The following is a 27,697-nucleotide window of genomic DNA, read 5'->3' as shown; positions in this document are numbered from 1 at the left end:
CCACCTACATGGCTTCTACGCTACGAACTACATTTCCTGGATGGTTGGCATCGGGGATTCCTTCATTGGGGGTATCTGGATGGACGTGCTGGTGAGAGGTGAGTGGTTGTGGGCGAAACGAGGGACTGCCTCCAGAGGCTCCTCGGCTAAACCCTAACGATCACCCGCTGTTGATGTCGCCGCCGGTCGAGATCATCGGCTCAGGAACCACGGACAGAGGCGCATACTGTCCAGGCTCGAGTTGAATTATCATTTCATAAGGGCATAGCATCCTTCCTGGTAGGGTTCTCACCAACTTGCGACGGTGGTACCGCCCATCGCGACCGAATGGAAGCTCACCACCCGAACCCCGGCATCTCATGCCTAATCCGGTAATCTGCGAGCCTACCCGACCCCCGCTATCCGGACCACCCTGCACATCATCCGGGATCCATTATGCCTTTAGATGTATATCAACTATGAGTATATGTACAAGTTACTCCACCCATATCCAAATGAGAGTACTGAAAAGCCGACCAACATCTCCGTCGGACCGATGGGCAGCCCCAAAGCAGACGAAGGGAAGAAAAAAGCCCATAGACAGAGGGAGATCAGGACCTCTTAGCAATCTGCTGCTCGGTCCATTCCCACAGCCGCCGCGCCATGTCGGTATCGATCGCATAGCGGTTGTTCGCAGCACGCACCCCAATGGGAACATAATAGGCCCCATTGTCCAACAGCTCTCTCTTCGCCCCGGCAGCCCAGAGCTGATTGACTGCCCCGGTACGCACACTCCGACTGAACGCCAAGATAGCACCTATGCTATACTTGGCCATGATGCTAATCTTGCTAGTATGGTCCCAGAGCTCACTCACGACACAGCCGGGATGGACCGAGACGGAAAGGATCTCCGGATGGCGACGAGCCAGCTCCGACGCAAAAAGGATATTCGCCGCTTTGGATGCACTGTACCGGGTCAACGTGTGGTCTGCCAGGAGAGCCGACGTAGAAGTCATGATTTCGAAGGGTGGCGCGGCAACATTTGCGGCAGAAGCCAACGTGACTACTCGGACATCCGACGAAAGAGCAACGGTTTGCTGCAGCGTGGGAAGTAGCAGCTCAGTAAGCAGGAAATGACCAATATGGTTTGTTCCAAACTGGATCTCAAATCCATCCTCCGTAAGCGCGGGCGGGGTGTTCATGATTCCTGCATTGAGAATCAAGATATCCAGGCGATCGCACTCCGACGTGAACTGCTTTGCGGCGGCACGGATGGACTTGAACGATGTCAGGTCCAATGATATGTAACGGATATCAGCGGACGGGACGTGCTCTCGGATCGAAGCGATGGCATCTTCAGCTTTGGCTGCACTCCGCGCAGCGAGATATATGCGGGATGGACGGTGTCGGGCAAGTTGGAGGATTGTTTCTTTTCCTAGACCGGCATTTCCTGTAGACCCATAAATAAGTCAGTAACATGTATCGGATAGCCGGGACAGAAGATAATACCTCCGGTAACAAAGACGACCTTCCCTGACAGATCATTGATATCACGCTCCGGCTTGAAGGAGTAGCCCAGCAGACCCAGGGTGAGTTCGTTCACCGTCGGTCCAAAGCTGCAATAGGACTCTATCGGACGGAACAGAACATTCGAGACGAAATTGACAATGGAAGCCATTGGTTGAGAAATCAGCCCGAGCTGGCACGATCGCGTAGACAGGAGCGATGCAGAACCCCTGATGCCTCCTGGGGGGAGGACAGCATAGAAGACCAGATCTCCAGGGCGGCACGGGGGCCGGCCTCGGTGCCGGAGATCAAGCCGTTTAGGAGAAACTCCGCAGGGTGCGACATGTTCACATGGGGACGGAGGTGGGTAGGACCAGAGTTGGTCTCAAAAGTAGGGATGGTCGCGATGAAGGTACCAGAAGGAAGGACGTCGGCCAAGAATGTTGCTAGGCCGAGAGTGGTCTGCAGAAAGGCAAGATCTGACGTTAGTGGCAGCCGCTTTGGGCTGACGGTCGGAGGGGCTCTTGCGCTGGTTGCGACTCTCTCCCTCCATCCTTCTTCGTCGTCGTCGGCCATTCTCGCGATCAGACCAGTCAAGCAAAACGCCCCAAAGACACTCGCATTTAACTCCCAAGATGCGGTTCCTCTGTCTCCATGGCGCAGGTACCAACGCTGAAGTATGTCAGAGCCGGCACTTATCTCCGTTTCCCCGCCATGATCTCTGACACCATTCATAGATCTTCGAGGTCCAATCCGGTAATTGAACAGCAATTCCAATGGCTATTGGCACAGATCCACCAGTCCAGATAGACCACCACCGTCGAATTTCAATTAACGTCCCATTCTAACGACGCGATCAGGTGGAATCAGCTATGACCTCGCCAAAAAAGGCCATACATTCAAATACTACAATGGTTACATGGAGGCCGAAGTTGAACCCCGTACATCACCCCGCCCCCGCCGATCCGGAATGATGGTGTTGCTGACACTCAACAGAGCTAAAGGGTCTGTTCCCTGGGCCCTTCTACAACCACTATCCTCGCGACCAAGCCCCGGGCGAGAATCTCGCCATCTCAATGAAGCACGTCTACCAGATCATCGAACGTGAAGGACCTTTCGATGCTGTTATGGGATTCTCCCAAGGTGCTTCGCTCGCGTGTGCGATGATTGCGCATCATGCGAAAACACATAAAGAGCCCCTGTTCAAGCTTGCAGTGTTCATCTGCGGTGCGTTGCCGTTCGACAGTACTGGCAACGAGGTCCTCGCTGTGCCTCCACCCGGAGGCGAGTACCCGGTCCAGATCCACACAACGAACATTGTGGGGAAGCAGGATGAGTTGTATCCCTCCAGCATGCATCTGTATAGGGTGTGTGACCCGGCAAAGGCCAGGTTCTATGATCATGGGTCAAGGCATTTGGTGCCATTTGATGTGGAGAACACGGAGGCGATGGTGGCTGCTATTGATGCCTCTATTCAGAGGGCTTTGACTGAACAATAGATATATCTCGAGACTTAGGGGTGATGGGTAGATGGCTACTAGATTCCGTCAATTCGTGCATATTGATCTATCGTCTAGACATCTTCAAGAAGCCAAAAGCAAATCATATGTTCAATCCTGTTTCATTGGTGCAGCTCGCTTCTCCCTCCAGCTGAACCTCGACAGCAAAACCGCAATTACCAATACAACGATGCCCAGAAAGATTCCATATGTGACGGGGGTCGCCATAGATGGCCCGGCCAGGGCCGTACTGCCATCATCAAGTCATAACCCAGAGGCAGCATCCTCCGGAGGAATGACCTTGCCAAGGAAGTTCTCCAGGTCCTGAATCTCAACCGGATCGGCAGAGTGGCCGAGATCACTACCCACAAGTCAGCAACTATAACACCGCAGAGGAACGAAGGAAACTCACGGGTAAGAATGGAACTTGACATCCTCCAAGCCCAAATCCTCCAGCATCTTTGCCGACTGCTTACCGAAGTCATACTTGACCACCTCGTCTTCCAGACCATGACCCATGAAGAACGGCGTCTTCTTGTTCGGATAATCCTCGGGGATATAGTTCTTGACCCGATCATGGAGCAACAAGTAGCAAGAGAGACCAAACACACCACCTAACTTCTCCTTGTTCGTGAGACCCGTGAAGAGGGACATGGCTCCACCCTGGGAGAATCCTCCGAGGACGATGCGGGAGGGCTTAATGCCCTGATCGATCTGCTCCTTGATGAGGGTGTTGAAGTAGTCACGGGAACGAATGGCACCTGGTTCGTCTTGGTGGCGGATGGCCTCCTCAAAGTCCAACTATACACAGTCAGTCCTCTTCGCCTTGGACATAGAGCAGCTTGCACAACTCACATCACGACCCAGCTTGGAAATGTCGTACCATCCCGGCATGCTCATTCCGAAGTTCTATATCCGCCATGTTAGCCCGGCCTATTCAGGTCTCGGTGCAATAGGCAACAACCATCGCGTACCACTGTGATAGGGATCATGGGCGCATTCGGGAAAATGAAAGCCACTTCATCGAACATGCCGCGACGGCGCCAGTTCTGGGCCAGAGCCATCCTGTCATCGGCCCGGTCGATTAATATCCGATTGGGGAGGGAATAGTTGAAGGCCTGTGGAAAGATTATAGCCGGGAAACATACCATCCAGCACCACTATATGCAGACAACCGTCAGCCAAATGTAAACCGGGGTGTTTTATCCTAGAAACCAACCTGTCGCCCAAGCCGTGGGCCATGATCACTGTCGCGGTGTGCTTCGTGAGCGCCGGCACAATATAGGGGGCGCGGGGAGGCATCTTGATATCGTTTCTCCTGGTCAGATGAGAAAATGAAGATGATGGATCGAGTTCAACAGATGGAAACAATGATGGAAGGGGCCTTTCCCCGCGATTCTGCCGAGGGACCAGGCCTACCGCCTTGCGCGATCGTCGGACTCCGGAGGCCGCTCCTTGGCCGCGGAGTTCATCCATCAATGATACTTCACAAGAAAGCTCATTCATTACTTATTATGCAGGCCTATAGGATTCACTATATAACATTAAACCAAAATGGCACCTCAAGTGTATTGCTCATGCGAGTCATTGGGCAGCATTGTGCAGCTCCTTTACCAGCGTTTCGATAACAGCATCGAACAGCTCCGGCTCTGCAACGCCTTTCTGCCATGTGATGCCCAGGACCAATGAACCATCTCCGCCTGTGATTGAAGACACCACCAGAGCAGCACCAGTGGCATTAGGCGTCTGGGAGAACATCACCCGTCCAATTTGCGGACGCGACGAGTCTTCTGCCTGGTTAGGGTTCAAGACTCCAACATTGGACACTTCAAAGCTCTCGCCGCGGTCTTTGCCTATCTTACCCTGCAGGAAATCCTGGAAGTTATCGACGAACTTGAGCAAACCCACACCAGTATTCTTGCCTCTGCGACTCAGTGTCCGTTCGATCGTCGCGCGGGACTTTCTCGCTTCGCCCCATGGGAAAGCGTCGGGGTACTTATTCACCTGCTTTCGGACAAAGCTTTCCCCAAAGTCCATAACCCAGACACCCATCGACTGTTCAGTGATTTCCCCCTTCAGCCACCTTCGTGATGATATGGCTCCGGTAAGGTTGACCTTTGTGTAGTTCTGCGGTAGGTGGGTGAATAGAGCGCGCGCAATGGCTGCCTGTAGGGCAGCGGTAACACTAGCATTGTTTTGGCGACAGTTCTTCCTAAACGCTGCAGACACAGCCGCCGGGATGACGATTTGTCGTAATTGTGTGTCAATCGGGACGAAGATCTTCGCTCCTGTCCAGAGACCTGGGTCGCGATAGGACCATACTTTGGCCCTAAACAGCACATTAACAATGAAAGGGATTGTCGAATTACACGGATGGACTGCTTCTAGGTTGGGCAGCAGAGGTGTTTTCGGCGATGGGATGATCTGCTTGGCTTCTCCCAGTGTCAAGGAAGCAGCAGCGTGCAACGCCTCCAGAAACGTTTCATGGAAGGCTTTCCCTGACGTTCCATCTCCGAGCGCATGGTGGAATACGTAAACCGCCGTGAAGCGTCGCTCATTCGCATCATCCGTCAAGATGAATAGCCTCCAGTATGGCAACGGCGCCGTAAACCCTGTACTATGCTGCACTTGCAGCAATTCGCACAACTCGACATCCGGCTCATCTCCCTCGGGGAAGTCACGGGAGCGCTCCTGCAACGACACCGGCTGGCTCAGGTCCACTTCCGGGAGACGCACGAACCAAGGCTCATCGGTATCTTCGTTCACTGGGATCGCAGAGAGAACAGGGTGTTGGCCGATCAATGTCTCACATGCCTTATATACATAGTCCTTAATAGGCAGAGTAAAGGTATCGGGAAGAGTATAGGTTGCCGACACCGCCACATTGAAATAGAGCTTGAGCGGGAGGCGCGCGATGGAGTATTTCTCCAGGGGTCCTGTCGGATGTCAGTCCTCGGTATTAATCCCCGACAAAGCACTTCGCACATACCAGCTGGACGTAACCTCTCGAACATATCCATCTATGTCTCTCTTCTTAATGAAGTATGGCTACAGGGAAAAGCAAACGAAAGAACAATAGTTCTTGTTGCAACAAGAAGTGGCCCCCTGAGAAACACGTGACGACGGAGAACAATAGTCAGACAATACGAAAGGATCCCAATTGCCGACGGGTCGCACCGCCACTATATATTCCGTGTCCGCGAACAACTTCCTTTAGAGGAGAACTTTGCGATCACGCTCATGCTGGCCAGGCAGCACCGGATCCAACCCCAACGCGCTAGAACATCATCATCTTAATCATCGCTGTCAACATTAGCTTTTTAATAAAATCGAGGTTAGCGTTTCTCAGCTACCCAATAGATCCTCTGAACCAAGCCATGCATCGGACGCGAAATTACGCGTGGCTCACCGGGAAGGGCCTTCACGGAATTGGTAACTACTTCTGTTTCGCTGCACCCATGATTTTGGAGGCGCTATCTGAACGGAAATTAAGGCGGGAAGCCTTGCTTGCTGGCCTGCATTAGCGTTGACGTGCCAGAGGTTTCTTTGTATGGTATCCGGGTGTCATGATAGCAGATTGCCGATATGATTACCCTGGGAAACCTAAGCAGTCGTTAGGCTTCCCTGGGATCAATTAACTTCGTTTTAGGACAGGCTGATAGTCATTGTGTTGTTTGTAGCCCGGGTTTCTAACCCATGGTCATCTGGGACCTTGATTGGGATTTGTTTCCAGTCGGGTTGGTGCTGTACGAGGTTTACTCCTTGAGAAAAGCACAACTCTGCGCGGATGTTGGATGATGATTGTTAAGGAAATGCAGATTTATGAACATTGACTCGGGCAAACTCATATGAGAAACGGTACGGGATTGATCTCTGATTTGCCGAGCCATTCAGACATGTATCTTTGGAAAGTCAGAATCCCCATATTCAGGAATAAAGGTAACAACACATCTGCTTTTTATATTTATCAAGCATTCGAGAATGACTACGTCCGACGATTATTTTGAAGCGGACCGCAAAATGCGGCAGGCTTGAACTACGAATAAACAAATTCTTGTGAAGATGGTCCTGTGCGTTGCTCGTGTCTCTATTTATTGAAAAGAAAATTATATTTATACTAATGTATATTGCATATTTAACCTCAGTCAATGAGGAGAGCTGGGAAAGGCCTGGGGATGTGTTCTCAGGATGGTCACTCAGAAGACTCCATTGGCCCCAGTGCACGATTCAACTCGACATACGTTTTACCGAAGTTGGGGTCTCGATAGCTCCGGGTTGCTTTTACCACAACCAGAAGAAGTCGAGACCGCCCCGTGAGCGATGATTCAGAGCTCTGAACAGGTGATATTGGTTCTTCCATTTCCGCAGCTTGAATGTGTGACAGTTGCCGAAACACTTCCACTTTTTAAGAGAGTGGCACGGTAGAAGGCCGTTTCCTGGACCCATAACTGGGTTGCTTCATGCACCATAGAGCATTAGTCGCAGTACCTGGCCATCGTACTGGATGCCAGAACCACAAGCTCATAACCTGGCTCTTACAGAAGAGCCATTCCACCCACGACCGCAGCACCCAGCATTCCCCACGCAGCAGTCTCCATTGCAACAGCACCACCGGTGGAGGTAGCGGTGGTTGAGCTGCTCGATGTGGTAGAAGACGAGGAAGAGCTGTCCTGCGCTCCTCCGGTGGCAGTGGACTCATTGGCGTTGCGCTGTGCGGCAGCTCCGGTGAAAGTCACGGCAGTGACACCGGTATTGTTCTTGCAGGAGGATGGTTCTTCGTATTCGACGGTGGAGGAGAACTGGATGTCAGCGCACTGGGAGAGGTTAGTATACCATTAGACCCGAGGACGAGAGAAAAGCTTACAGCGTAGAGGCCACCGGTAGGGTCACCATTGCTCTGAACCTGGACGGTTGCATTCATGCCATCGGTGATATTGGCGCCGAGAATGGATTCGTCGAACAGCACATGGGGGAGACAGAAGGCTCCGAGACCCTGAATCTCAAAGGTTTGGTGAAGGGTGATGTTGTAGTTGGTACCGGGATCGCTTCCCAGTGCCAGGAGAACCTCCACGGCGGTCTGAGAGTGGCCCATAGATAGGGCCACAGGGAAAGAACCGGCGGAGATTGACACCTGCGTGCGGTTGCTGGATTGAGCAGCTCCACCGCAGGGGAATTGGGTCATCTCCTCTTCCGTTCCATCACGGCTCGTAGGGTACTTGAGCTCGAAATGGGCGGCGACCAAAGGCGCAAGAGCCGCCAGGTAGAGAATATGAAGCTGCATGGTGCTAAAGGGTGAATGCTTTTGGGAAATAGGAGGCTTGAAAATTGTTACACAGGCGTCGGCGATGGTTTTATATGCAAGCGGACAAGGGTAGGTGGGCTCGGGCGTGAGCTTTGTAGTACAGGGGTTAAGCGAGGGTGGTACTAGTAAGTTACAGGACATGCGCGGGATTCATGCAAAAGGGTCCAGGTTCAATTATGGGCCTGATACTAGCTCCAACGTACAGTTTGGCTAAGTGGTGGGCGCATCGGATGTTGTTGGTGTCACCGGAAACCGGCCAGACCCTGCAGAGCCATGACCGATGGATTTGGCAGGTCCAATCTGAACAGCGGCAGGGAAGAACTTCCATTGGCCGTTTGTTGGGGCATGGCTGCACTAGGGCTGATTGGGTTAGGAAATGTGCTCATTTCTTCTCAGAACTGGCAAATCCGATGGAGTTCCCCGGTACGAGCCCGCCCATGTGGGGGATTGCCAAGCCTGCTCGTTACTGCTGCTGAGACCTGACTGCTGAGGCCTTGATCCGTTCCAGCGAGGCCAAGCTATGAGGAAGCGAACATGTACCGCGGGACAGACCCAGAGCATATCGGAGATAGTTAAAATAGACCCGATGGGAGAAGTTTCTTGTGTTTCATGCATGGTAGCCACGAGTCGGTTCGCTTCTCAATGACATAGCCCGGTGTCAATGCAGAGTTTAGGCCGCATGGGAATTACTCAGCTCAATGGACCTTATTTCGGAGACACCGGTAACATTCGGAGGGGCATGAGGTATCAGTTTCTGTACACTATGTACATTGACCTTGTCGGCAGACATCTCGGTACTTGATACGTGAGGTTCGAGCATAGATTAATAGTTTGCGTTGTACGGCTCTTGGAAGTTTATACTCACCCATCCCATATCCATCTAGGCCACCAGTAAAGCATGCTAAGACTAGTGGAGTCGGAGATCTACAAGCGGTAGTATATATCCGCCGTCATCGTAGAAACAGCCCTGTTCTACCGAACTTGGATGTGATTTAGCTGTAGGAGCAATTGTAGCACGAAAAGAAAAGATATGGGAAGGCAGGTATTCACTATGAATGACGGACAGGCTAACGCATTGATTCGGAAGTTACTTGCTGGGCGGTTTCCGGGCCACTCACAGCAACGCTCTGCGTCATACCCATACGGCATCGTCCCTCTGTCTTACCTCCAAGCACCCCGCCTACTTGTCATGTCAAGCAACCTCGCAGGATCCTGATCTGATTAAGCGCTCATCATGATTCTGTTCGACTTCGCAAAAAGGGCTTACCAGGCAGCATTCAGTCCGCCGACCCCAGCCAAGAGGGATGACGCCATCAGAATCGGACTGCTCGGTGCCTCCACCATAGCGTAAGTTCTAGGCACATTGGCATGCATATGCTCGGGACTCAAGACTGCTCTAGCCCGATCGCCTTGATCACTCCTGCAAAGTCACATCCAGAGGTCATTGTTGTAGCGGTCGCTGCTCGAGATCGCGAGCGAGCCCGTCAGTATGCCAAGAAATACAACATTCCTATCGTTCATGACACCTACCAGGGTGAGCATCTCCACGTGGCTTGGCTTAGCCTTGAAGAGCGGAAAGGAATCTGAATGGTACATTAGATATCCTGAATGACCCGTCGATCGACGCAATTTACATTGCTCTGCCAAACGCCCTACACTATGAGTGGGCGCTGCGTTCCATCCAAGCTGGAAAGCACGTTCTTCTCGAGAAGCCATCCTGTTCCAATGCGGAAGAGGCGCTAAGGCTCTTCAAACATCCCCTGGTGACTAGGCCAAATGCCCCAGTTCTCCTTGAAGCTTTCCACTACCAGTTCCACCCAGCCTGGCAGACATTCCTCTCTCTGGTCCACAAGGTTCCATGGGACGGGGCCGTGGAACATGTCCACTCCCAGCAGCACCTTCCCAAGGGCTACCTCTCTAGGGACGACATCCGTTTCCAATACTCACTGTCGGGAGGCTGCCTCATGGATCTAGCAACGTATCCTCTTTCCTGCGTACGGCAGGTCCTGGGTAGAGGAGAGCATCTCCGTCCCGTTGAAGTTCGACATCGCCCCTTGCCTCCTGCACCAGATGGAACTGTGGCTGAGCCACAGATTGATGTAGGAATATCAGCTACCTATGTCACTGACAGTGGAAAATCTGCAAAGATCGAGGGGGATTTGGCGTCTGCGGGAGAGTATCCTTTCCTACCGGCGTCATTGTCCAAGGCTCTACCGAGATTCAAATGGCCCATGACTGAAGCAACTCTAGCAGAGGCTACAATTGAGGAACGAGACGACGGATTGCACCACTATGTTCAGCGAAAGGTGACTCTGTGGAATCACCTTATTCCGACGATCTATCACCGGATTGATGTTTGTGACAAGCATACCCTTCGCCGAGAAGGCGAGATTATCACCACGTGGAATGAAACCAAATATGTCAAAGCATACAGCTGGCCGAAGGGGGATGTGCGTTCCAATACCTATCAGGAATGGTGGACAACCTGGCGCTGCCAGCTGGAAGAGTTTGTGAATCGGATTAAGGGTCGGGCAGGTTCCGGGGTGTGGATTGATGGAGACGAGAGCATTGCTCAGATGGAGGCGATTGACGAGACATACGATCAGGCGGGCTTGATGCCTCGGCCAACCAGTGCTTACCAGGTTTAGTTAATGGATGCTTGCAGTTTCGCGCGGGTGCTCTAATGGCAGGGCCTGATGAGATTGGCCAATTGTTGAGCCTGCATTCCTTACGTTCGATTAATATCTAATGGCTTGCCGGCATTACAGATTGTTGTTTAAATGCGCTATTGTCATGGAATCAAAATCCCCCGTTGAATTCCAGCGTATCTATTTCCCTTCCTGGTTAGTCGCGCTGGGCCGCTGCGCGCGCCGTAGTCGATCCGACCCCGCACCAATCGGAGGGGGAGAACATACTGACGATCACGCCATGGCTGTCAGCTCCCGTGGCGTTCCATCCAGCCTGAAGGGCAGTTGGATTGACGAGGTACACCGTCCCTTGCAGACATGCCAAGGATCTATTACATATTGCTTATGCCAGTATGAAATCTCTTCATCATGCCAAAATGAGTCTATGTACAGGCATAATGCCAGTTTATACAAGTAACCTCAAACCCATGGTATCACTAACAAACAAACCCATGATCAGAGAGGAGGGTATCTAGACAGACAACCCGCAATTCAAAAGACACGCTACCCTTGATGCAATGCAACGCCAATCCCAAACACCATGCAAGACAAATAATATCCCAGAGCTTAATGATCATGCTCATTCCACTGGATGAATCGGCCCACGGCCAGCTCGCCTAAGAAGGCACCTGCCAGGACAGAGCAGAAGTATCCCACGTTCATGGTCATGACAGCCAACATCCTGCGACTATGTTAGCATCTGCATTTTCAATGGGTTGGATCGATCGGCATAACATACAGTAGATAAGAAACACCCGTGATGAAGAGATACATGATAGCCCGGGGCAGATCGACACTAAAGCGCCAAGGAAGCGGTTGGTGCGATACTTTCCGCACGACCTTGACTTTCTCCTCGACACCCTGGGCTGTGACCAGACTGGCGACTTTGGCGTCGGGATCGGCTTCGATGCGCCCAGCTTCGGTGGATTTGCCGGAGATAGCGACGTAACGACGGTTGAGGTGGGCGTCGAGCCAGCGACGCTCCATGAGGGCTTTGAAGGCGACGAGACAGCGGCCGATGATGGCGAGGACGATGAGGAAGATGCAGGTGCCGGCGTAGGTACCGCTGGAGGAGGGAGTCCATTGGGAGGAGAAGAGCGGGGTGTCGTGGGAGTTGGTGAAGACCATGGACATGGACATGCTGGACATGTCCATTGAAGAGGAGGAGGAGGAGGAGGAGGAGGAGGTGGACATGGGCATCGACATGGAGGTTGACGTAGCCATGGCCATAGTCATGGAGGTGGATGTGGAAGATGAAGAAGATGTGGCCATGGACATGGACATACCGGCCATGGTGGTGGAGGTGCTGGCCATATCCATGGTGGAGGTGGTGCTCATATCCATATCCATTGTAGGGGGAGGGTTGTTTCGGGTCGAGTGGATCAACAAAGGGAATGCGGAAGTGTAACAAAGGGGTGTCTGGGGTCTGAGTTGGAACCGAAGACAGCCCTGCCAAGTCAATTGACGGGATCGGAAGAGGAGGAATGGAATGTGGACGAACACATGGAAGCGGGCCTGGGGATCAAGTCATGACGGTGACAGGACATGGCATCTTTTAAAGGAAATCCATGCATTTGTTCGGCGCGGACCCGCCAAGCCCGTCCCGGATGGCGCTAGAGCACATTTTGGCTGGATTTGAGCACATTTTGGCCTCGGGAGCCAATCAGCGGGCGGGCAGACCGGCCGTCCGAAAGCATCGTCGGACGAGGGTGGGGATGAGCAGATTATTACTACGCCGCCGGTCTCGACCTGATTCATTCAGTCATTTCCGCCAATTTGGGCTGGCGTGGTGCTATCGCGTCCTCGTGGTCCCTCTGGCTCCCCGCCAGTACAGCCGACAATTCACGGTGGATTGGATTTCTCCTCCATGCATAAGCACCATTTCCTGTTTCTGCACGACCTCTGCCGAAATGCCTTGAACTCGCAGAGATTATATCAATCACGATAAAACATCACCTCCCCATCATACTCAGATCGGAACAATATCTTACCCGCAAAGATGGACATGTCTATGTCTGGCATGGGCTCCATGTCCATGGGAGATGGCGTGCCCGGCCTGTTCTATCTGCAGAAGATGTATTGGGCCGTTATAGGCAGTGCCATCGCTGCTGGGACGGTCATTAATGTCCTGAACCGGTTTCTCGCCCGCCAAAGGTACGTCGTCAGCTGCTAGGATCGACTCATGCTCACGCTGTCAGGCTCCGGGACTCGTCCTTGACCCCTTCCAAGCCTAAATCCATCTTCTTTGGCACATATGCCACCTTAACAGCGGTGGTCCGCGAAGCCAGCTACGCGACTCTTCCCCCGTTGTCTATCCGCGGCCACACCTATCACTTTGCGCCGCTGGGTCCGCTGGCTATCATCCTGGCCAACCTGATCGTCGTGCTTGTCTTCTGCTTCTATGAGCTGGATACGGCCGACCAGTGGAAATGGGAAGATATAGGCTACCGCACCGGATTCATCGCCATTTGTCAGCTGCCGTTGATCTTCCTGCTGGCGGGGAGACAGAACCTCATTGGCATTCTCGTGGGTATGAGCTATGAGCGTCTGAACTGGTACCATCGGTGGATTGCCCGGACGCTGTGGTTGACTGCGACAATCCACATGTGCTTCTGGTTCCGTGACTGGGGTCGCTACGACTACATCCTGTACGAGCTAAAGCACTATACTCTGGCGACGAGAGGGTTTGCCGCATGGTGTATCTTGACCTTCATTGTGATTACCTCCGCCGCGCCAATCCGACGGTTTGGGTACGAGTTTTTCGTTCTGCAGCATTTGGTAACGTTTGTTGGATTTATTGCGGCCGTGTGGCTCCATGCTCCGGCTGAAGTCAAGGTGTGGGTGTGGATTCCAATCGGATTTCTCGTCTTTGACCGGGTGGCGCGCTACCTGTGCGCCACCTATGCGAACCTGTCTATCTTCCACCGTTCGAAGAACCCCACGCACGCTCTCTGGGCCAACCGTGCAACGTTCACTCCGTTGCCAGGCAATGTGACCCGGATAGCCATTGAGAATCCTGGGGTCCGGTGGAAGCCCGGTCAGCACGTCTTTCTCACATGCCATTCGATTGTGCCCCTGCAGAGCCACCCTTTCACCATCTCATCTATCCCAGAAGACAACAGCCTGGTGATGTACGTGCGTGCGGAGAAAGGCGGCACCAGGCGCTTCTTCCGATACGCGTCGAAGCACCACCAAGTGCTGGGGGGCAATGATACGGCTCCTGCGAAACCAGCACGGACGGTCTTTGTCGAGGGACCTTACGGATGCATGAGACCTCTCCAGCAGTTTGACAGCGTGATCCTACTGGCCGGCGGCATGGGAGCGACATTTACCGTGCCCTGTCTGCGGGATATCGTTGCGAGATGGAGAACCGAGAACACGCAAGGACAATCATCGAAGCTCACTCGGCTGGCAGCCACCAAGCGAATCCGGTTCGTCTGGGTGATCAAGTCGCGCACACAGCTGAGCTGGTTTGAAAACCAACTGCAGTCGGTCCTGACTGATGTACAAGAGTGCCAGCTCGCCAACCCTGACATCATCCGAGAAATCGAGATGAGCATTTACATCACTTGTGACGAGAAGCTGGAGCCGGCGCAGAGCACCCTGTGCGCACAGGCATCACAGTTCCCGCCGCAGCCAGCAACACTACCGGAGGAGAAGCCTGTCGAGAAAGTCTCCGAGAAAGCCACGACGGAAGAGAAAGACAACACCTCCGTGAACTCCAGTGGACAGTCGGGGTGTCGACCGAACGGAGGATGCTGCTGCACCGCGTCCATCGAGGACGAAGAAGACATCACCGAGACCAAATGCACCTGCTCGGGACATGCTGCGCCACAGTCAACAGACATCAAACCGGCTCCTGAACTGGATACCAAACCGGCCCTACCCATATCCCGACCCCACGACTTAATGATCCTCTCGGGCCGGCCCCATGCCCGGACAATCATCCGCAAGGTGCTCGAAAAGGCAGAAGGCGAGAGCGCGGTGGTAGTCTGCGGACCTCGGGGACTGTCAGATGATGTGCGGCGCAGTGTAGTATCTCTGAGCGACGAGCGAGCGGTACATAAGGGAACCGGAGCGCAGGGGATATATTTGCATGTTGAGCAATTCGGATGGTGATAATACCAAAGTTATAGATTAGATACCCATTGTACATTTCAAGCACCATATCAGAGCAGTCCTTACTACTCCAATCACATACTTTCTAACATAATCCTAGTATCAATACAAACATTAAACTAGCATACCAGCTAGTAGCCATACATTCATACTTTTAAATACGCAGAATACCATGTAAAAGTCGGGCACCCAAACGGGAAATCCATGAGTCAACCCCCATGACGTAATCACCACCCGCACCAACCACCAACCACCTCCGACTCCAACCACCCGGCCCGGACAGAGACCCCTGCAGTACCTAACCTATCAACCTACCAACCTAGCATAACCTTAACCACCTACCTACATCCATCTTCACACCTCAAACCAACCTCAATCCCATCCCATCACCCGCAACAACACCCACACGCCCACCACAAAAATGGTCTTCCGCTTCGTACGCCCATCCCCCATCCCCCACCCCCCATTCCCCCAAACCCCCAAACTAACAAAAACAGGCAAAAACCCTCGACCCAATAACCCTCTTCCACACGCCCAGCTCCACACCCAGCAAAACCGCCTACAAGATTCTCCAGTCCGCCTCCACCGCCGCCCAATCGCCCTCCGCGCCGAGCAACACCCGGGGCGAATTCCAACTCGAAGTCACTACCGGCCCTCCGACCACGGATCAACTCCGCAATATTCTCGATTATGTGACGGGGAATCCGGCGGGGGCGGGCGCGCCGGATAAGGGGGCGCGGTATACGGTGGGAGAGGTGGTGAGGGGGGCGAGGGATGCGGAGGATGCGATTCGGAAGTTTAAGGCTGATCCTGAGGGGACGTTTGTGAGGCCGATTGTAAGTGGATTCTCGTTTTTGGGTTGGAGGGATGGGATGGGATGGATGTGCTAACGGTGGTAGACTGTTGATTGGACGAATGGACAGGCGGTGATTGGAGATAATGAGTCGGAGATCTTGAAGATGGTGCAGCAGCTCAATGAGTAGATCTTGACTCTGCCCTGGGACTACATTGAGTGATGAGGCAACTTGGCACGCTGTATTCTACGTACGCTGTATCATACACCTTCATTAAACCATACTCGCTAAAACAACCGAGATCCAGCTCGCCGAATAGAACTCCGTGAAACTGCGCCTAAAACATCGTCCCGAAGGATCCGTCCGTCGCGATCGGCTTGCGCGGCGAGCTGCGGCCCAGCCCGTCCATCGCAGGCTTCCGGTGTCTGTTCTCATTAGCACATGCTACCCATACAGCAAAGTGGGGGCGTACCGGAATGTAAATCCAACAAACAAGCCCTTGCTCATCTTATCATCTCGCTCGGCCATCTCTTCCAACGCGCGTTGCTTGTCATGCACCTCCTTGTACTTGGCCATGTCCGCTTCGTTGGTAAAGTCGTCAAAGTAGCCCGCGTCTGTCTCCGAATCCAGCTCGGGCACAAACGGCGCACGCTGCTCACGCAGATTGTGAAAGTCCACCTCGGCGAAGTAGTCGTGCGCGTGGATCTCCTGGATGTTCTTGAACCGCTTCTCCTTCGACGCAACCAGCTTGGTAATCAGGTCCCAGGTGCGCCGCGATAGGAAGTAGTTCGGGTCCTCGTACACTGGCTTGCGGAGCACCTTCTGCCAGCACTTGAGGTTCTGCCACGTCTCATCCACTGTCGCGCCCGCAAACGGCGGGTATCCGGCCAATGCCTCAAAGAGCATGCACCCCAAACTCCAGTAGTCGACCGTGAAATCGTACTGCTCCCCCTTCAACACCTCCGGCGCCATGTAGTCGGGCGATCCCACAATCGACTTGGCGTAGTTGACCTGGCGCTCTCGCAGCGTCCGATACCCCTGGCGACGCTCGGCCACCGTACGCTGCTCCATGGGCCGACCAAAAGGCACGGGTGTGTTGCCGACTTCTTCCAGTTTCACCCGCATCGATTCAATCTTTCCCGGATTCAGCATACCCGCCGCCAAGCCAAAATCCGTCAGCTTCACATGACCGGTCGAGTCAATCAGAAAATTCTCCGGCTTCAAATCGCGATGAATGTATCCCAAAGCGTGCAACGCATCGATGCAGCTGAACATTTCCGCAATGTAGAATCGAGCATGGCGATTGTGCAAGACACCGGTGTTGTTCAACAGCGTGCGGAAATCACCTCCGGGCACATACTCCATCGCCAGGTAAATCTGGTCTTCATCCTGGAATGCGTAGAGAAGCTTGACGAGCCAGTCGCTCTTGGCCGCCGTCAGAATATCGCGCTCGGTGAGGATATGGCGGATCTCGTCCAACTTGAACAGCAACTTCTTGCTCATGACCTTCAGCGCACACACCTCCCGCGTATCCTTCTTCTGCGCTAGATAGACCTGTCCGTAGCCACCCTGGCCCACCTGCGTGAGAATCTGAAAGTCGTGCTGACGGAGTCGGGTGCGGCGTTTGCGGAGGTGGGCCCGTTCCCGACCCAGGTATTTCAACAGGGCGGGTTCATAGTCCTCCATCGGAGTCACGGGTGGTTCGGGGTAGGCGGTGCGGAATTGCGAGTAGCGGTTCTGACGGTTATGCACATAGCTCAAAAGATCAAAGTAATGATCGAGGAAATCTGGCGGGTCAGCAAAACACACGGCAAAAGAGTCGCGGTCACCTACAGAGTTGCGTAACATTGACCAGTCGCTTGACCCGGGGATTCTGCAGCTTCTCCAGCTCCTCAGGCGTCAGCCCACGCATGGGGACCTGACGTCGCTGAATGCTCTCCAGATCTCGTTGCTGGTATGGCTCATGGCGGGAGATAGCGGCAGCGGCGGGGTTGGGACCAAGATCCTTGGTGAGACGGGTGGAGTTGGGAGGGGTGTTTTCCTTGTTGGATTTGCGTGTGGGACTGCCAGGGGGCTGACGGATAACGCTCTCGGTAAAGTCCTCACCGTTTCGGGGGGGCGCGAACATGGGATGATTGTAGTGGTTGTAGGTGCCCTTGGTGGGCGAAGTGGGGTTCAGCTTCAGCGCTTTTTCGAACACGTTGGGAAGGTCGATGGCACCGGGGGGCATGCGGTTTTTGCTGGGACTGCCCTGAGGAGTCTGCACGGGGCTGGTAAATCCAGTCTCGGCGGGTGTTGAGGGGCGATCCAGGGATTCATTTCCGACACGCGTATGGAGGAGAGGCGGCGGGTTGGGCAGTCGGAGACCCGGGCGATCTGAAGTGTCCAGATTGAGCGCCATCTTGGGCTCGGAGAAATCTGTGCGACTGTTCTCAGTGAGTAGAGGTGTGAACGTGTGCGCACACAACTGTCTTGAGCGAAGTGCGATTCCACCGACAGCGACTGAAGGGGAGTCGAAGCGGGGAAAAAAAGAACGAGGGATAGGAGATTAAAGCACGAGTAGAGACCCGGGATTCAAGGAAAAAAAGGAAACGCGATGCAAAACAGAGCGAAAAAGCAAAAAAAGAGGGCCGCAAAAAGCAACGAGGAGAAGACGGCCACGAGGAGGCCCAGCTGGAGGGAGAAAGAGGGAGGCGGAGGAAGGACTGGGTTCGGGCAGGAATGGCGAGAAGCAAGGACGACGGCGACCCGACGAGTGACTGGAAGAGGGGTGTGCCCGATGGAGGGGAATATGGCAACAGGGAAGAACCGTCGACCAGGAGGGAGCTGGAGTAGAAGTACTCCGTATGTTCAAGTGAATGAGGGTGAAGACTGACTGACAGCCGGTTGTGCTGTACGACTTGTTGGAGACAGACGGAGCCGCAGTTGAGCCAGCCACTTGGTGGTCGTCCTCTGCAGGCCAACGAGATGCCTCCGATTCATCTCGGCGCCGCCCCTCCCTCTTGAGCGCCGCAGCGTTGCTGGGGTAACTCCCTTGTTCCGATCCAATCTGCGCCGCCTGTTCCTGTTGCGATGCCAGGGCAGTCCGAGTCAATCTCGTTCCTGACGCGCTTCCGCCTGGTGATTGGGAGATCCCGAGGCTGAGGATGCGATGGCGCCGATGGGGTCGCTTCCCACCACCACTCACAGTCGCTGCACGTCATTTCCACAAGGCGAGGGTGAGAACTAGCGACCAGGTTTCTTGCTAGCTGAAGGTTAGAAATCGGGAACCTTGTTGAGATCGTCCCCGATCCCATGGGGCAGATCGACTAGTCGCTGACCTGATCCCGGGGAGGAGTCGTAGTGATTGCAATCTATTCCTGGCCTCGCCATCGGTTGTCCACAGCTCTTACAGTCACACAGCAGATAGCTTCTAGTCCAGACAAAAACAATTGCATTCACAACGGATTCAATATCAATCAATAATCTCTATCTTCGGGCCGCTATCCACCATCGTCATCAATGGCGGTGACACCAGCCTTGTTGTTTACCTCCCGTAAACAACCAAGGAACCCCCCAATCTAGTGGAGATCCAGGCCGATTAACCATGGTTCATCGTCTCTGCCCTCTCCATCACTACCAAGCCACACACACACATTCCTTTCAGCGGTCAGCCAAGGCTGGACCCTCAAAGAGACCGCCCAGACAGCAAGGAACCCATTCCCCCTCGATCGAGTTTAATTACATCATTGCCCGTTTCCCGCTTAAGCAGCGCCCTTGGCCCGTTGTCCCGTCTACCGTCCCACCATCAGTCAGCCCGCTTCAACCAGATAGACACAACAGGCAGAGAAAACTCACGTAGAAAGCCAGTCCGTATGATGGCGTTGTGAAAGTGACCTTGGTTCCCTTGGGGAAATGAAACACGTCGCCAGGGGTAGCAGTAACCTTCTGCCCAGTCTCGTCCGAGATCTCGAACTTCCCTTCCAGGATGATCTTCATCTCGTCGTAGGTGTATTCGTAAACAAGCGGGGTGCCCTTCTCGAGACGGTAGAATCCGGCTGACATGGGCTTGTCGGGATTGTAGCTGTCGCTAGAGTACAGAATCCATGTTAGCTTCTGAAACGCATACGCACACAGGAGCAGGGGTATATTTGCCTGGAGTCCACATCACCGAGGAAAGCATTCTCGTTGGCAATGAGAGGAGGTTCGAAGGTAGATTGCGCCTTGGCGTGGTACTTGAAGGGAACGGCCATGATTGTTTGTTGTCTGCTGGATTCAATGCTAAAGAATTGACTGAATGATCACGGTCAACAGATACTTAACATGATGGGCTTTATAGGCGTTTTATATCAGCGTCCCTCTTCCTGAAGACGATTCATTCACCTTGTTTGATCCTATTCCTACAACGGGGTTATCCTGTGCGGAGGATTTCAGATAGCCAGCACGGATCCGACTTCTGTAGTGGGATAACAGGCCTCACGCAAACCCGGCCAACAGCACCTTCTAGGGAGGGAATCTCCAACTGAGGGGTAGATGAGGGGAAGTGCGCTGTGCATCCGGCAAGATATCAGAGTATGATGGGAGATATCACCTAAAGGCCCTTTACCGTATCCTGTATACTTACGGGGAGTAGGATCCGTACAGGATAGTTTTCCCCGGATGGGTTAGCACTTCCGTCCTCGTGGATGCGGGTAATAGTACGGAGTACGAGATAAAAGATACGACGTACGGTATTCCGTACCGAGTCTTATTTGCGGGTATTTACGGTTCGAACCGACACCTCCGATCCATGGCTTCTCAACCTTTCTTTTCTCCCCTCGTCCTCGTCCTCCGTCTATCATTCAAATCTCACCCGGCTGATTCTAGTCGACACGAAGTCCAAACCAGCTGGACATGATCGCCACGACTGGCGATTCGACCACCCCATCCGAGATCGATGAGCGAACTCGACCGCAGATCCCAGACCCCGTGGAGAAGTTCACATGCAGCGCCTGAGCCCTCCTCGATCGCCCACCTGCCTGGTTGAGTAAAGCCGGTGGTCACTGGCCATCCACTGCGCTCCACTCCACCTGGGAATCATCGCCTGTTTCTGCCTCTTATCGGGCTCCAGGCAGACTGTCCGCAGGTCGTTCGCTGCCCTTCATGCCGACCGACACTCGTCATCTCGTCATCCTGCAAGATCCGGATCAGACCATGGAACTCACCCACTAACCCCCTCTAGCTGAACTAAGCCGTAGCCCACCGAATGGGTGGATCTTTCGTCTTAAATGCGCGCTCTCGCACCTCCCCTCCCCCTCCCTCTTGTAGTGAGTGCAGAGAAAAAGAAAGAAACCGGCTCGCTCCCACAGCCCAAGCAGCAAGACAACCACCCTCGCCTCCCCCCCAATGCAGATCTCGACCACTGTCACCCCCGCGCAGAGACCCCTCAACTTCCAAGGCGGCACCATCGACTTGTCCTGATCGCGTACGTCCGGCTGTTCCTCTAGTAGACAGTTGTATACGACCGAGTACTTCACTGTCCACAGCGACTGCTAAACCTGCCCGCCATCCGTCACGCCATCCCGACTCATCTCCGAACGGCAACTGTCGTTTGTCCTATGCGCCAACCGGTTTGCCAGTAATCTCAGGAGCCTTCCCTAGCGACTCATACGAACATACTTTGACACTGCCTAAGTCCAAAATAATACATCGAAGAGACCCGGGAGTTCCCCCAAGGCGCGAGTCAGTCCCGTATAGAATGTGATTATTCGCTACACTCAACGCCGGACACCATGCTAATTTCAAAGTCCAGATTGTAAGACAATCGGGTGAGGAAGACCCACTGAACATCCCACAAACATATACTTCGTCACGCCGTCAGCTACCCAGTCGTACCTAAAACATCCGTGGTACAGCCCCTCGCAACAATGGCAACCGTGTCCATGACAAGCGATTTGGAGCCTTACCTGGCATCTCTTCGATCGTACCTAGCTCAGAGCAAGCCTTCAGCTCCTCTAGCAGAGGATCAGGCCGAAGAGCATACCGTTGCGATTCACAACCATGACGACCGGCAAACCCAGCGAGAGCAACCATACCTACAAGGAAGCAAAGACAACGATCGTGTTGGCCATACGCGCCCTGTCATGAAGAATCGCCCCTGCCGGACACACTAAAGAGCGTGCTTTTCAACCAAGAAACACTATATAAATGAGCCGGCGTTTTTTCAAATGCACATCTTGAATAAATCAAAAGTCCAAAGTTCAAACATACCTTGCCAGCCCTTTCCCTCCATCACGGTAATCCAGTGCAACCCGCCTCGCACGGTCTTCTCAAACTCGATATTCTCCAGAGGGGACAACGCCGAGCTCCGTCGGGGTCTCCAATGCTCCTTGGCGTAGATGCTACCAGCACTTCGCTCACCCGATCTAAGACCAGTGTAAGATAGTCTATCGTCCCCAAAGGTCTCTACGGCAGCGTTGGTGGCACGTCCAGAAGCTCCACGAAGCTGTCTTCGTTGTTTCTCGGCCTCGAAAGCATCCCGGCGATTCCAGACCACGCGGACTATGTCAATGCAGTGATCGATCGAGCCCAGCATCAAGCGGGTCTGGATGGCTTTCCACCGGCTTAGTACCCACTGACGGTCCTCCTCTTGCTCCGCTTCGCACCCTGCCGCCAGAAGCGGGAACATCTGAATAATCAGGGTCCGAGAACTGGGAGGAACAGTTGCCAGCAGTATTAGCACACGTTTGGCAAGCTCTGATGTCGGCTCCGACGGCATCTCAGGAACGGCCTGGTGAAGGTACAGAAGCGTTGCCCAGCGATAAGCATGTGCTGTCTGGATACTATGCTGTACTTCCGATGAAGGATCCTCTGGGGGCTCGAACACCTGTGGTGGCTCCCATTGCTCAACAAGGCGTTTGAGTTCTATCGCCTGAGAGATGAGGGAAATGGAATTCGATTTGGTCGTGCGGACACGCTGGATCAATCGAGCAACCTGGTTGATCAAGGGAAAGAGCGTCGTTGCACAGCCCATCAGCGGATCAATCTCCTGCACAGCACCTGTTTGAGACTGGAACAAGGAAACATCCACCTCCCGATCCCCCAGCTTCTCACGAGAGGTCAGACGAGAGATTACATCCATGTACAGCCAGGTGTTGCAAAGGAACCGAACCCTATCCAGGTTATTTCCATACACCCTGCTTTCCAAGCCTCGCTTGAGAACTTGCTCGATAAGCACCTTGGCGCCTGATAAATGATAATGACTGGTTTGGGTGTGCTGGTCCCAAGTCTCGGCAAATGCGAGCGCCAGACTTGTGGCTAACGCTGCATCCAATTTCATCTTCTGTATGTCACGCAGCAAGTATACGATGCTCTTGCGCATGTGATCCACACCAGAAACCTTTAGGGCCGGCAGCTCTTTGCTTGAGTGAAAGGCAGCGAGAGAAAAGACGGCATGATACAGAGCGGGTGTCTCCTTGGCTAGTGGCCAGATCAAGGTCCTCCATGGGTTTTCATGGACACCATCCTTTACAGATAATATTCCACATGTTACCCTATCGAACTGCAGAACCAGCATCTCTGGGCTCGAAATTTCAAATATAGGCTCTCTGAAGATGTTTGACGGCACTTCGGAGGCCTGCGAAACCGGGGTCATGCCGATCTCTGCCAGTTCAAGGAGTCCGGGGTCCGTGCTTCGATCGGAATTCCTTACTATTTCCTCAATATCATCACTATCTCCCTCCATCAAGGCCTCGAAGCTGAAACTGTCATGTCTTTGGGGGCAAATTCGACCAGGGCCACGTTCTGGAGCCTGCTCCAACCCTGACTGTTGCCCTACGGCAGCCGCTGGTATATCAGAAAGCCACGAAGAGTGGCCCAATGGTGAGATGTCTGTCAAGGATGACGCGAAAATGTCCTCATCAAAGCTCACTGGTGTCAGTTGACCTACCAGGCCTTCTGAGGAGGGAAAGACACCCTTTTCGCTCAACGAAAGTTGCCTTGGAGGAGATGCGCCCCTCGAGAAACGGCCAGAAGGGTCCATGAAGCCCCCGTAGCCTAGCGAAGGTAGACTCGATGCAGCATGCTGGGTTTGGGGCCCTTTAGATGGGCGCACTGTAGTGGGGGATGTTGAAAGGCCATTTGATTTCTCATCGAATTGATACGAGGTACCTGCAAGAAAGCATGAGTCAGCTTTCCAATACTCGAGATTACTTGAAGCTATTTACGCACCTTTCTTAATTTTGGCACTGGCGGTTTTGCCACCGATATTAGTCTCTTCGAACGGGCGCCATTTGAAATCTTTTTTGTATCCCCCACAGTCCACGTTCCGCTTCTTACATTGGAGACAAGTTGGCTTGGACTCGTCACACTTTAGTCGCTTTGCCTTGCAAGTGATGCAGCCTGGAGAATAAAAACCATGAGAACGTCAGCGCGCTGCGCATCATAGAGCGTTCGTGCTCGTCTCTCTTTCTGTGCCTCTTCCTTTCCCAGCACCTTTGCCTCTATCACCCCGTGTTCCTACAGCTAGTAAAGAAGTATGATACCGTACCGTTACGGCTCTTGGACTGCTTAGGCTTGTTCTGATCTCTGGCTGTACCAGGCTGACCTGCAGTCGGCTTCTGGGGAGAAACAGACGGCTTGGAAAGCCCGCCAACCGACGTGGAGGGATGATGGGTGCCTAGGATGGCAGACGGCGAAGGGATGTTGATGTCCTCCATGCCTAAATAGGAAGTAATGATGACATGAACCGCACCAGGAGCAAGGAGTTAAAGAAAGTATGTGAGAGAGGCAGGAGGCGGCAATCCACGACAAGAGGGAAAGAAGCCGCTCCGTCAACTGGGGGTAAGGAAGGGTAGAGGGAGGGAAGGACGATCGGATAGTTTCCTTGGAGGATTTCAACCGAGATAAGACCCTTGAGTCGTCTCCGATGGCAGGGAAAGCAGAAGAGATAGGAGCAACCTGGGTGAGCGATAGATAACTCAATGCCCCGAGACGGCCCCAGACGGCGACGAGGCAGCGCCATCAGGGTGATAAGAGTTGCACTAGAGCAGCAGATTGCGGAGACAGCTGGTGCGAGTTGTGCAACGCGGATTCGTCGATCCGAGGCTGGAGCTCAGACAAAAGCCGGGTCCCCATTGGAGCCATGGCGATTGGAGCTAGAACTTCCCTTTCATGCAAGTTTCGATGATAATGGGGTGGAGGAAGAGGGGAGGGGCAAACACCACACCTTCGAGTTTCGCGAGGGTGGTAAATTCCCCCTTCGACCAGTAAGCGGATTTGATCTCCTCTGTCTTCCCCAGAGAAAACACGAAGACGGATGGCAGCGGTGTGGAGGAGGCCGTGTTCTTCACGCTGGGGAACACCACAGGGCAAGGTTGAAACAAGGCTATGAGGCGGTGATAGGCAGACGGACGCCACCGGGGAGCAGGATGAGGACGAGAGCCTGGAGGAGGGATCGGAGCGTGAAGGCGAAGGTGGTGGAGGGAGCAAATCCCCGCGATCCTATTCGGCCGTGCCGCCTGGTCACCTGCCGGCTTTCCCTCGACCTTTGCAGCCACGGAGGGACAGAGCAGTAGGTACGGATGGCCGGTAGGCACCACCCACCAGGTTCTTCCTCGATCCCTCTCTCGTCAATTCGCTACCATCACCCTCTGGGATACGACCTTATTTTACCCTCGTTCTGTAGGTACAGCACCACCCGGCCCCCCCCCCAGTTCTGCCTGACGGTTGGTCGCTCACGAGGGGTAGGACAAGCAACCAGCAGCACCGGTTTGTGGACGAGCCTTTCGTCTGGGAAAATTTACCAATCCCTTACGCGACCACCATCTGCAATGGAACCATTCAGCCGACATGGCGGGCTCCAAGAAGGCATGGGGTCAGTCGACCAGCCGCCCTGCCAATCTCCGAGAAACCCCAATTGCAATGTCATGGTTCTAGACCTGCTATACAGGGTTCTCGCCTGGTCCCGGATGTCGGACAATGTCTTCAGCCCTCGGATAGATCCACGAGTAAGAATTCAAACTGGTCCTCGGGATGACTGTCGGCCTCGTGTTTGATCCAATCCCCGGGGACACCCATCCTCGCTCGAAGAACAATGGCCGGCGACCGGATGCATCCCGGCGGTATGCGCAACCCCTAGTTGCACAATAACATCAGGTGCAACACCTAAGCTTTCTCTGCTTTGAAAGATACCAATGCGAGCGGGATAATTGCATGTTCACTATTTGGAATTCCCGCGTGGTGGGAATGCGCGGAAAGAGTCGCATCACGTCCCATCTCAACCTACTGCCGATGCGAATCCAAAGAATATAGGGCGGGATGGTGACGTATGCCCGAGACTGGAGGCTGTCATCGTTCATCAAGGACTTGCCCGATGCCGCTTGGGTTCTCCTTATCGACCGATTTCGGCTTGTATCTGAGACAGGCGGCGGCGGGCGGAGATAAGGCGCCCGGCTGGTGAGGGGATGCTGCTCCGCACGATATCTGCTCGAGCGGAGTAACCCCAGTGTACGCTGTAGAAGGATACAGACTTTCCAGTCCCTGGCTCGACACTCACCGCCTGTTCTAAGCTATGGTGAGAGATCAGTTACGACAGAGGGCGAGAGGCCATCCAGTACAAAGGACCCTTGTGAGTATACTAGTACCGCTACTCGGTGCGGGGTTCTAGGGTCGGCAAAATCGTGGAGATTTGTAAATTTGTGATGGCCCACGAAACTGTAAGCACAAAAAATACTAAGTTGATCTAATTGACCCAGTCTACTGCTCAGTACAGACCGACACAATTTATTGACAGAAAGCCATGTTTAACGCAACCGCCTTTTCCAGTACGCGAGACCCGAATTCAAATAAGATCCTAGATGCGCAGCCCTGGAATCTAATCTTTCTTCTATCGCAACCACACCTCAGCTTCGTCAACGGAGCATCTACCGAGTCCAGGCAGAAAGGACCGCACTGTACTTCTGCGTACTGGTTGTGTCCGCAGGCGGACGCATCCGCCCGTGGGAGTCGTCCAATGAGGAGAAGACCTCTAGCAGTGATGCTGCGGGAAGGTATCTCGACCTTTTGATCGAGGTACGGGTCAGACAGTCGGCTGTTTGAGGCTTTGTACCCAATCTCTGAGCGGGTTGGTTTTGGCAGTGCAGGCTTGACTGCTACTTGGGCCAGTGGCTCCAAACAGCTGATCCATGGGCTTTCTATATGATAGACCTCTGCATAATGGGGAGATGGAAAAAGCCGACCGGCCGATATGCCTCTTTGCTACTTTGTGCGCGATACCTTGGGCGGCAATGTTTTGATCACTTAGCACCAGTCGCATTTTTTTACAGACATATCAACGAATACTCCTTACAATCAAGACCTAAACCACAGTGACAAACGCCGCAAGCGGATGGGGCGCTGTCATATTCGAGCGGAAGGTCAAGAGTCCAGGGTCAGCCCGGAGCCACCAGAAAAGGGGCTTGGTAGGGAATACCCTCGAAAACGCAGACCAGCCTATGGAATGGGACAAGGAGCCACGAAAACGTCGTATCTGTTCTCTAGGTTGCAGGAACATCTGCACGGGTTCACGGCCATCAGGGACGGGGAGAGTCTGCATCTAGTCCAGTGTTGCCAGTCATCTATGGGCCAAATCCGGCTTAGGAAACGCCTCGGGACCTGAATCATGGATAATAATAGCAGGGCGGTCTTCGAGATGAATGGGACTGTCTTGATTGGGATAGGGGATGACGATGCAAAGATGTTCCACATTGGGTCGATCTGTCATCGCTCCATCCCAATTTCAGCGCGGCTGACTTCAATCTCGTTGGCAGTCTTCTGTAATTGGGGTCGTTCCCTTCCAGCAAAGAGAACAGAACA

The 27,697-nt window shown here is 53.6% G+C and overlaps 13 protein-coding genes across 13 annotated transcripts; 5 read left to right on the top strand and 8 right to left on the bottom strand.

The window, feature by feature from the left end:
* Positions 1–180: 180 nt before the first annotated feature.
* BO80DRAFT_415909 (putative short-chain dehydrogenase/reductase family protein) lies at positions 181–1,932 on the bottom strand. The gene is made up of 2 exons (XM_025718157.1): positions 1,489–1,932; positions 181–1,429 (listed from the first exon to the last, which is right to left on the bottom strand). Exons 1-2 carry the CDS (start codon positions 1,655–1,657, stop codon positions 591–593), a joined length of 1,008 nt encoding a protein of 335 aa, XP_025571223.1. The 5' UTR covers positions 1,658–1,932; the 3' UTR covers positions 181–590.
* A 92-nt stretch (positions 1,933–2,024) lies between these two features.
* BO80DRAFT_468251 (uncharacterized protein) lies at positions 2,025–2,984 on the top strand (the record flags this gene model as incomplete). The annotated part of the gene is made up of 4 exons (XM_025722916.1): positions 2,025–2,162; positions 2,223–2,236; positions 2,341–2,426; positions 2,482–2,984. The coding sequence occupies exons 1-4, from the start codon at positions 2,121–2,123 to the stop codon at positions 2,982–2,984; spliced, it is 645 nt and encodes a 214-aa protein (XP_025571222.1). The 5' UTR covers positions 2,025–2,120.
* Positions 2,985–2,992: 8 nt separating this feature from the next.
* BO80DRAFT_428720 (palmitoyl-(protein) hydrolase) lies at positions 2,993–4,313 on the bottom strand. The gene is made up of 6 exons (XM_025720311.1): positions 4,204–4,313; positions 4,133–4,144; positions 3,959–4,049; positions 3,840–3,893; positions 3,397–3,785; positions 2,993–3,345 (listed from the first exon to the last, which is right to left on the bottom strand). Exons 1-6 carry the CDS (start codon positions 4,284–4,286, stop codon positions 3,249–3,251), a joined length of 726 nt encoding a protein of 241 aa, XP_025571221.1. The 5' UTR covers positions 4,287–4,313; the 3' UTR covers positions 2,993–3,248.
* A 135-nt stretch (positions 4,314–4,448) lies between these two features.
* On the bottom strand, positions 4,449–6,118 carry BO80DRAFT_428718 (uncharacterized protein). Its single transcript, XM_025720310.1, has 2 exons — positions 5,974–6,118; positions 4,449–5,920 (listed from the first exon to the last, which is right to left on the bottom strand). Exons 1-2 carry the CDS (start codon positions 6,002–6,004, stop codon positions 4,569–4,571), a joined length of 1,383 nt encoding a protein of 460 aa, XP_025571220.1. The 5' UTR covers positions 6,005–6,118; the 3' UTR covers positions 4,449–4,568.
* A 959-nt stretch (positions 6,119–7,077) lies between these two features.
* On the bottom strand, positions 7,078–8,389 carry BO80DRAFT_415897 (putative GPI anchored protein). Its single transcript, XM_025718156.1, has 2 exons — positions 7,849–8,389; positions 7,078–7,798 (listed from the first exon to the last, which is right to left on the bottom strand). Exons 1-2 carry the CDS (start codon positions 8,263–8,265, stop codon positions 7,520–7,522), a joined length of 696 nt encoding a protein of 231 aa, XP_025571219.1. The 5' UTR covers positions 8,266–8,389; the 3' UTR covers positions 7,078–7,519.
* A 1,022-nt stretch (positions 8,390–9,411) lies between these two features.
* On the top strand, positions 9,412–11,073 carry BO80DRAFT_428716 (Gfo/Idh/MocA family protein). The gene is made up of 3 exons (XM_025720309.1): positions 9,412–9,633; positions 9,687–9,820; positions 9,886–11,073. Exons 1-3 carry the CDS (start codon positions 9,521–9,523, stop codon positions 10,932–10,934), a joined length of 1,296 nt encoding a protein of 431 aa, XP_025571218.1. The 5' UTR covers positions 9,412–9,520; the 3' UTR covers positions 10,935–11,073.
* Positions 11,074–11,540: 467 nt separating this feature from the next.
* BO80DRAFT_458630 (copper transporter family protein) lies at positions 11,541–12,293 on the bottom strand (the record flags this gene model as incomplete). Its single annotated transcript, XM_025722299.1, has 2 exons — positions 11,541–11,655; positions 11,713–12,293. 2 exons carry the CDS (start codon positions 12,291–12,293, stop codon positions 11,541–11,543), a joined length of 696 nt encoding a protein of 231 aa, XP_025571217.1.
* A 709-nt stretch (positions 12,294–13,002) lies between these two features.
* BO80DRAFT_448884 (ferric reductase family protein) lies at positions 13,003–15,092 on the top strand (the record flags this gene model as incomplete). Its single annotated transcript, XM_025721706.1, has 2 exons — positions 13,003–13,127; positions 13,172–15,092. 2 exons carry the CDS (start codon positions 13,003–13,005, stop codon positions 15,090–15,092), a joined length of 2,046 nt encoding a protein of 681 aa, XP_025571216.1.
* A 421-nt stretch (positions 15,093–15,513) lies between these two features.
* Positions 15,514–16,075, top strand: BO80DRAFT_448883 (uncharacterized protein; the record flags this gene model as incomplete). The annotated part of the gene is made up of 3 exons (XM_025721705.1): positions 15,514–15,528; positions 15,590–15,928; positions 15,992–16,075. 3 exons carry the CDS (start codon positions 15,514–15,516, stop codon positions 16,073–16,075), a joined length of 438 nt encoding a protein of 145 aa, XP_025571215.1.
* A 255-nt stretch (positions 16,076–16,330) lies between these two features.
* Positions 16,331–18,287, bottom strand: BO80DRAFT_448882 (serine/threonine-protein kinase; the record flags this gene model as incomplete). The annotated part of the gene is made up of 2 exons (XM_025721704.1): positions 16,331–17,673; positions 17,720–18,287. 2 exons carry the CDS (start codon positions 18,285–18,287, stop codon positions 16,331–16,333), a joined length of 1,911 nt encoding a protein of 636 aa, XP_025571214.1.
* Positions 18,288–19,306: 1,019 nt separating this feature from the next.
* On the bottom strand, positions 19,307–20,456 carry BO80DRAFT_468242 (cupin domain-containing protein). The gene is made up of 3 exons (XM_025722915.1): positions 20,021–20,456; positions 19,724–19,955; positions 19,307–19,659 (listed from the first exon to the last, which is right to left on the bottom strand). The coding sequence occupies exons 1-3, from the start codon at positions 20,116–20,118 to the stop codon at positions 19,630–19,632; spliced, it is 360 nt and encodes a 119-aa protein (XP_025571213.1). The 5' UTR covers positions 20,119–20,456; the 3' UTR covers positions 19,307–19,629.
* A 502-nt stretch (positions 20,457–20,958) lies between these two features.
* Positions 20,959–21,872, top strand: BO80DRAFT_214351 (uncharacterized protein). Its single transcript, XM_025714337.1, has 2 exons — positions 20,959–21,604; positions 21,652–21,872. Exons 1-2 carry the CDS (start codon positions 21,111–21,113, stop codon positions 21,674–21,676), a joined length of 519 nt encoding a protein of 172 aa, XP_025571212.1. The 5' UTR covers positions 20,959–21,110; the 3' UTR covers positions 21,677–21,872.
* Positions 21,873–22,067: 195 nt separating this feature from the next.
* BO80DRAFT_365341 (fungal specific transcription factor domain-containing protein) lies at positions 22,068–24,561 on the bottom strand (the record flags this gene model as incomplete). Its single annotated transcript, XM_025716192.1, has 3 exons — positions 22,068–24,013; positions 24,074–24,142; positions 24,366–24,561. 3 exons carry the CDS (start codon positions 24,559–24,561, stop codon positions 22,068–22,070), a joined length of 2,211 nt encoding a protein of 736 aa, XP_025571211.1.
* Positions 24,562–27,697: the final 3,136 nt, after the last annotated feature.

Source organism: Aspergillus ibericus (assembly GCF_003184845.1).
Source record: "Aspergillus ibericus CBS 121593 unplaced genomic scaffold BO80scaffold_51, whole genome shotgun sequence".
Taxonomy (NCBI): Eukaryota; Fungi; Ascomycota; class Eurotiomycetes; order Eurotiales; family Aspergillaceae; genus Aspergillus; species Aspergillus ibericus.
This window is presented reverse-complemented; position numbering and strand designations above follow the sequence as displayed.

Bases quoted from the DNA above. Each gene is read 5' to 3' on its own strand.
- BO80DRAFT_214351 (XM_025714337.1), top strand. From the start codon at position 21,111: ATGGGTGGATCTTTCGTCTTAAATGCGCGCTCTCGCACCTCCCCTCCC. The intron at 21,605-21,651 runs GTGATTATTCGC...CTAATTTCAAAG, and splicing joins GAGTCAGTCCCGTATAGAAT to TCCAGATTGTAAGACAATCG.
- BO80DRAFT_428718 (XM_025720310.1), bottom strand. From the start codon at position 6,004: ATGGATATGTTCGAGAGGTTACGTCCAGCTG. The intron at 5,921-5,973 runs GTATGTGCGAAG...GACATCCGACAG, and splicing joins CGAGAGGTTACGTCCAGCTG to GACCCCTGGAGAAATACTCC.
- BO80DRAFT_415897 (XM_025718156.1), bottom strand. From the start codon at position 8,265: ATGCAGCTTCATATTCTCTACCTGGCGGCTCTTGCGCCTTTGGTCGCC. The intron at 7,799-7,848 runs GTAAGCTTTTCT...AACCTCTCCCAG, and splicing joins CTACCGGTGGCCTCTACGCT to TGCGCTGACATCCAGTTCTC.
- BO80DRAFT_428716 (XM_025720309.1), top strand. From the start codon at position 9,521: ATGATTCTGTTCGACTTCGCAAAAAGGGCTTACCAGGCAGCATTCAGT. The intron at 9,634-9,686 runs GTAAGTTCTAGG...AGACTGCTCTAG, and splicing joins CTCGGTGCCTCCACCATAGC to CCCGATCGCCTTGATCACTC. The intron at 9,821-9,885 runs GTGAGCATCTCC...ATGGTACATTAG, and splicing joins CGTTCATGACACCTACCAGG to ATATCCTGAATGACCCGTCG.
- BO80DRAFT_468242 (XM_025722915.1), bottom strand. From the start codon at position 20,118: ATGGCCGTTCCCTTCAAGTACCACGCCAAGGCGCAATCTACCTTCGAA. The intron at 19,956-20,020 runs GCAAATATACCC...TCTGTACTCTAG, and splicing joins CTCGGTGATGTGGACTCCAG to CGACAGCTACAATCCCGACA. The intron at 19,660-19,723 runs GTGAGTTTTCTC...GTGGGACGGTAG, and splicing joins CATACGGACTGGCTTTCTAC to ACGGGACAACGGGCCAAGGG.
- BO80DRAFT_415909 (XM_025718157.1), bottom strand. From the start codon at position 1,657: ATGGCTTCCATTGTCAATTTCGTCTCGAATGTTCTGTTCCGTCCGATA. The intron at 1,430-1,488 runs GTATTATCTTCT...ATGGGTCTACAG, and splicing joins GGTCGTCTTTGTTACCGGAG to GAAATGCCGGTCTAGGAAAA.
- BO80DRAFT_428720 (XM_025720311.1), bottom strand. From the start codon at position 4,286: ATGCCTCCCCGCGCCCCCTATATTGTGCCGGCGCTCACGAAGCACACC. The intron at 3,894-3,958 runs GTACGCGATGGT...TGGCGGATATAG, and splicing joins CCATGATCCCTATCACAGTG to AACTTCGGAATGAGCATGCC. The intron at 3,786-3,839 runs GTGAGTTGTGCA...GACTGTGTATAG, and splicing joins TTTCCAAGCTGGGTCGTGAT to TTGGACTTTGAGGAGGCCAT.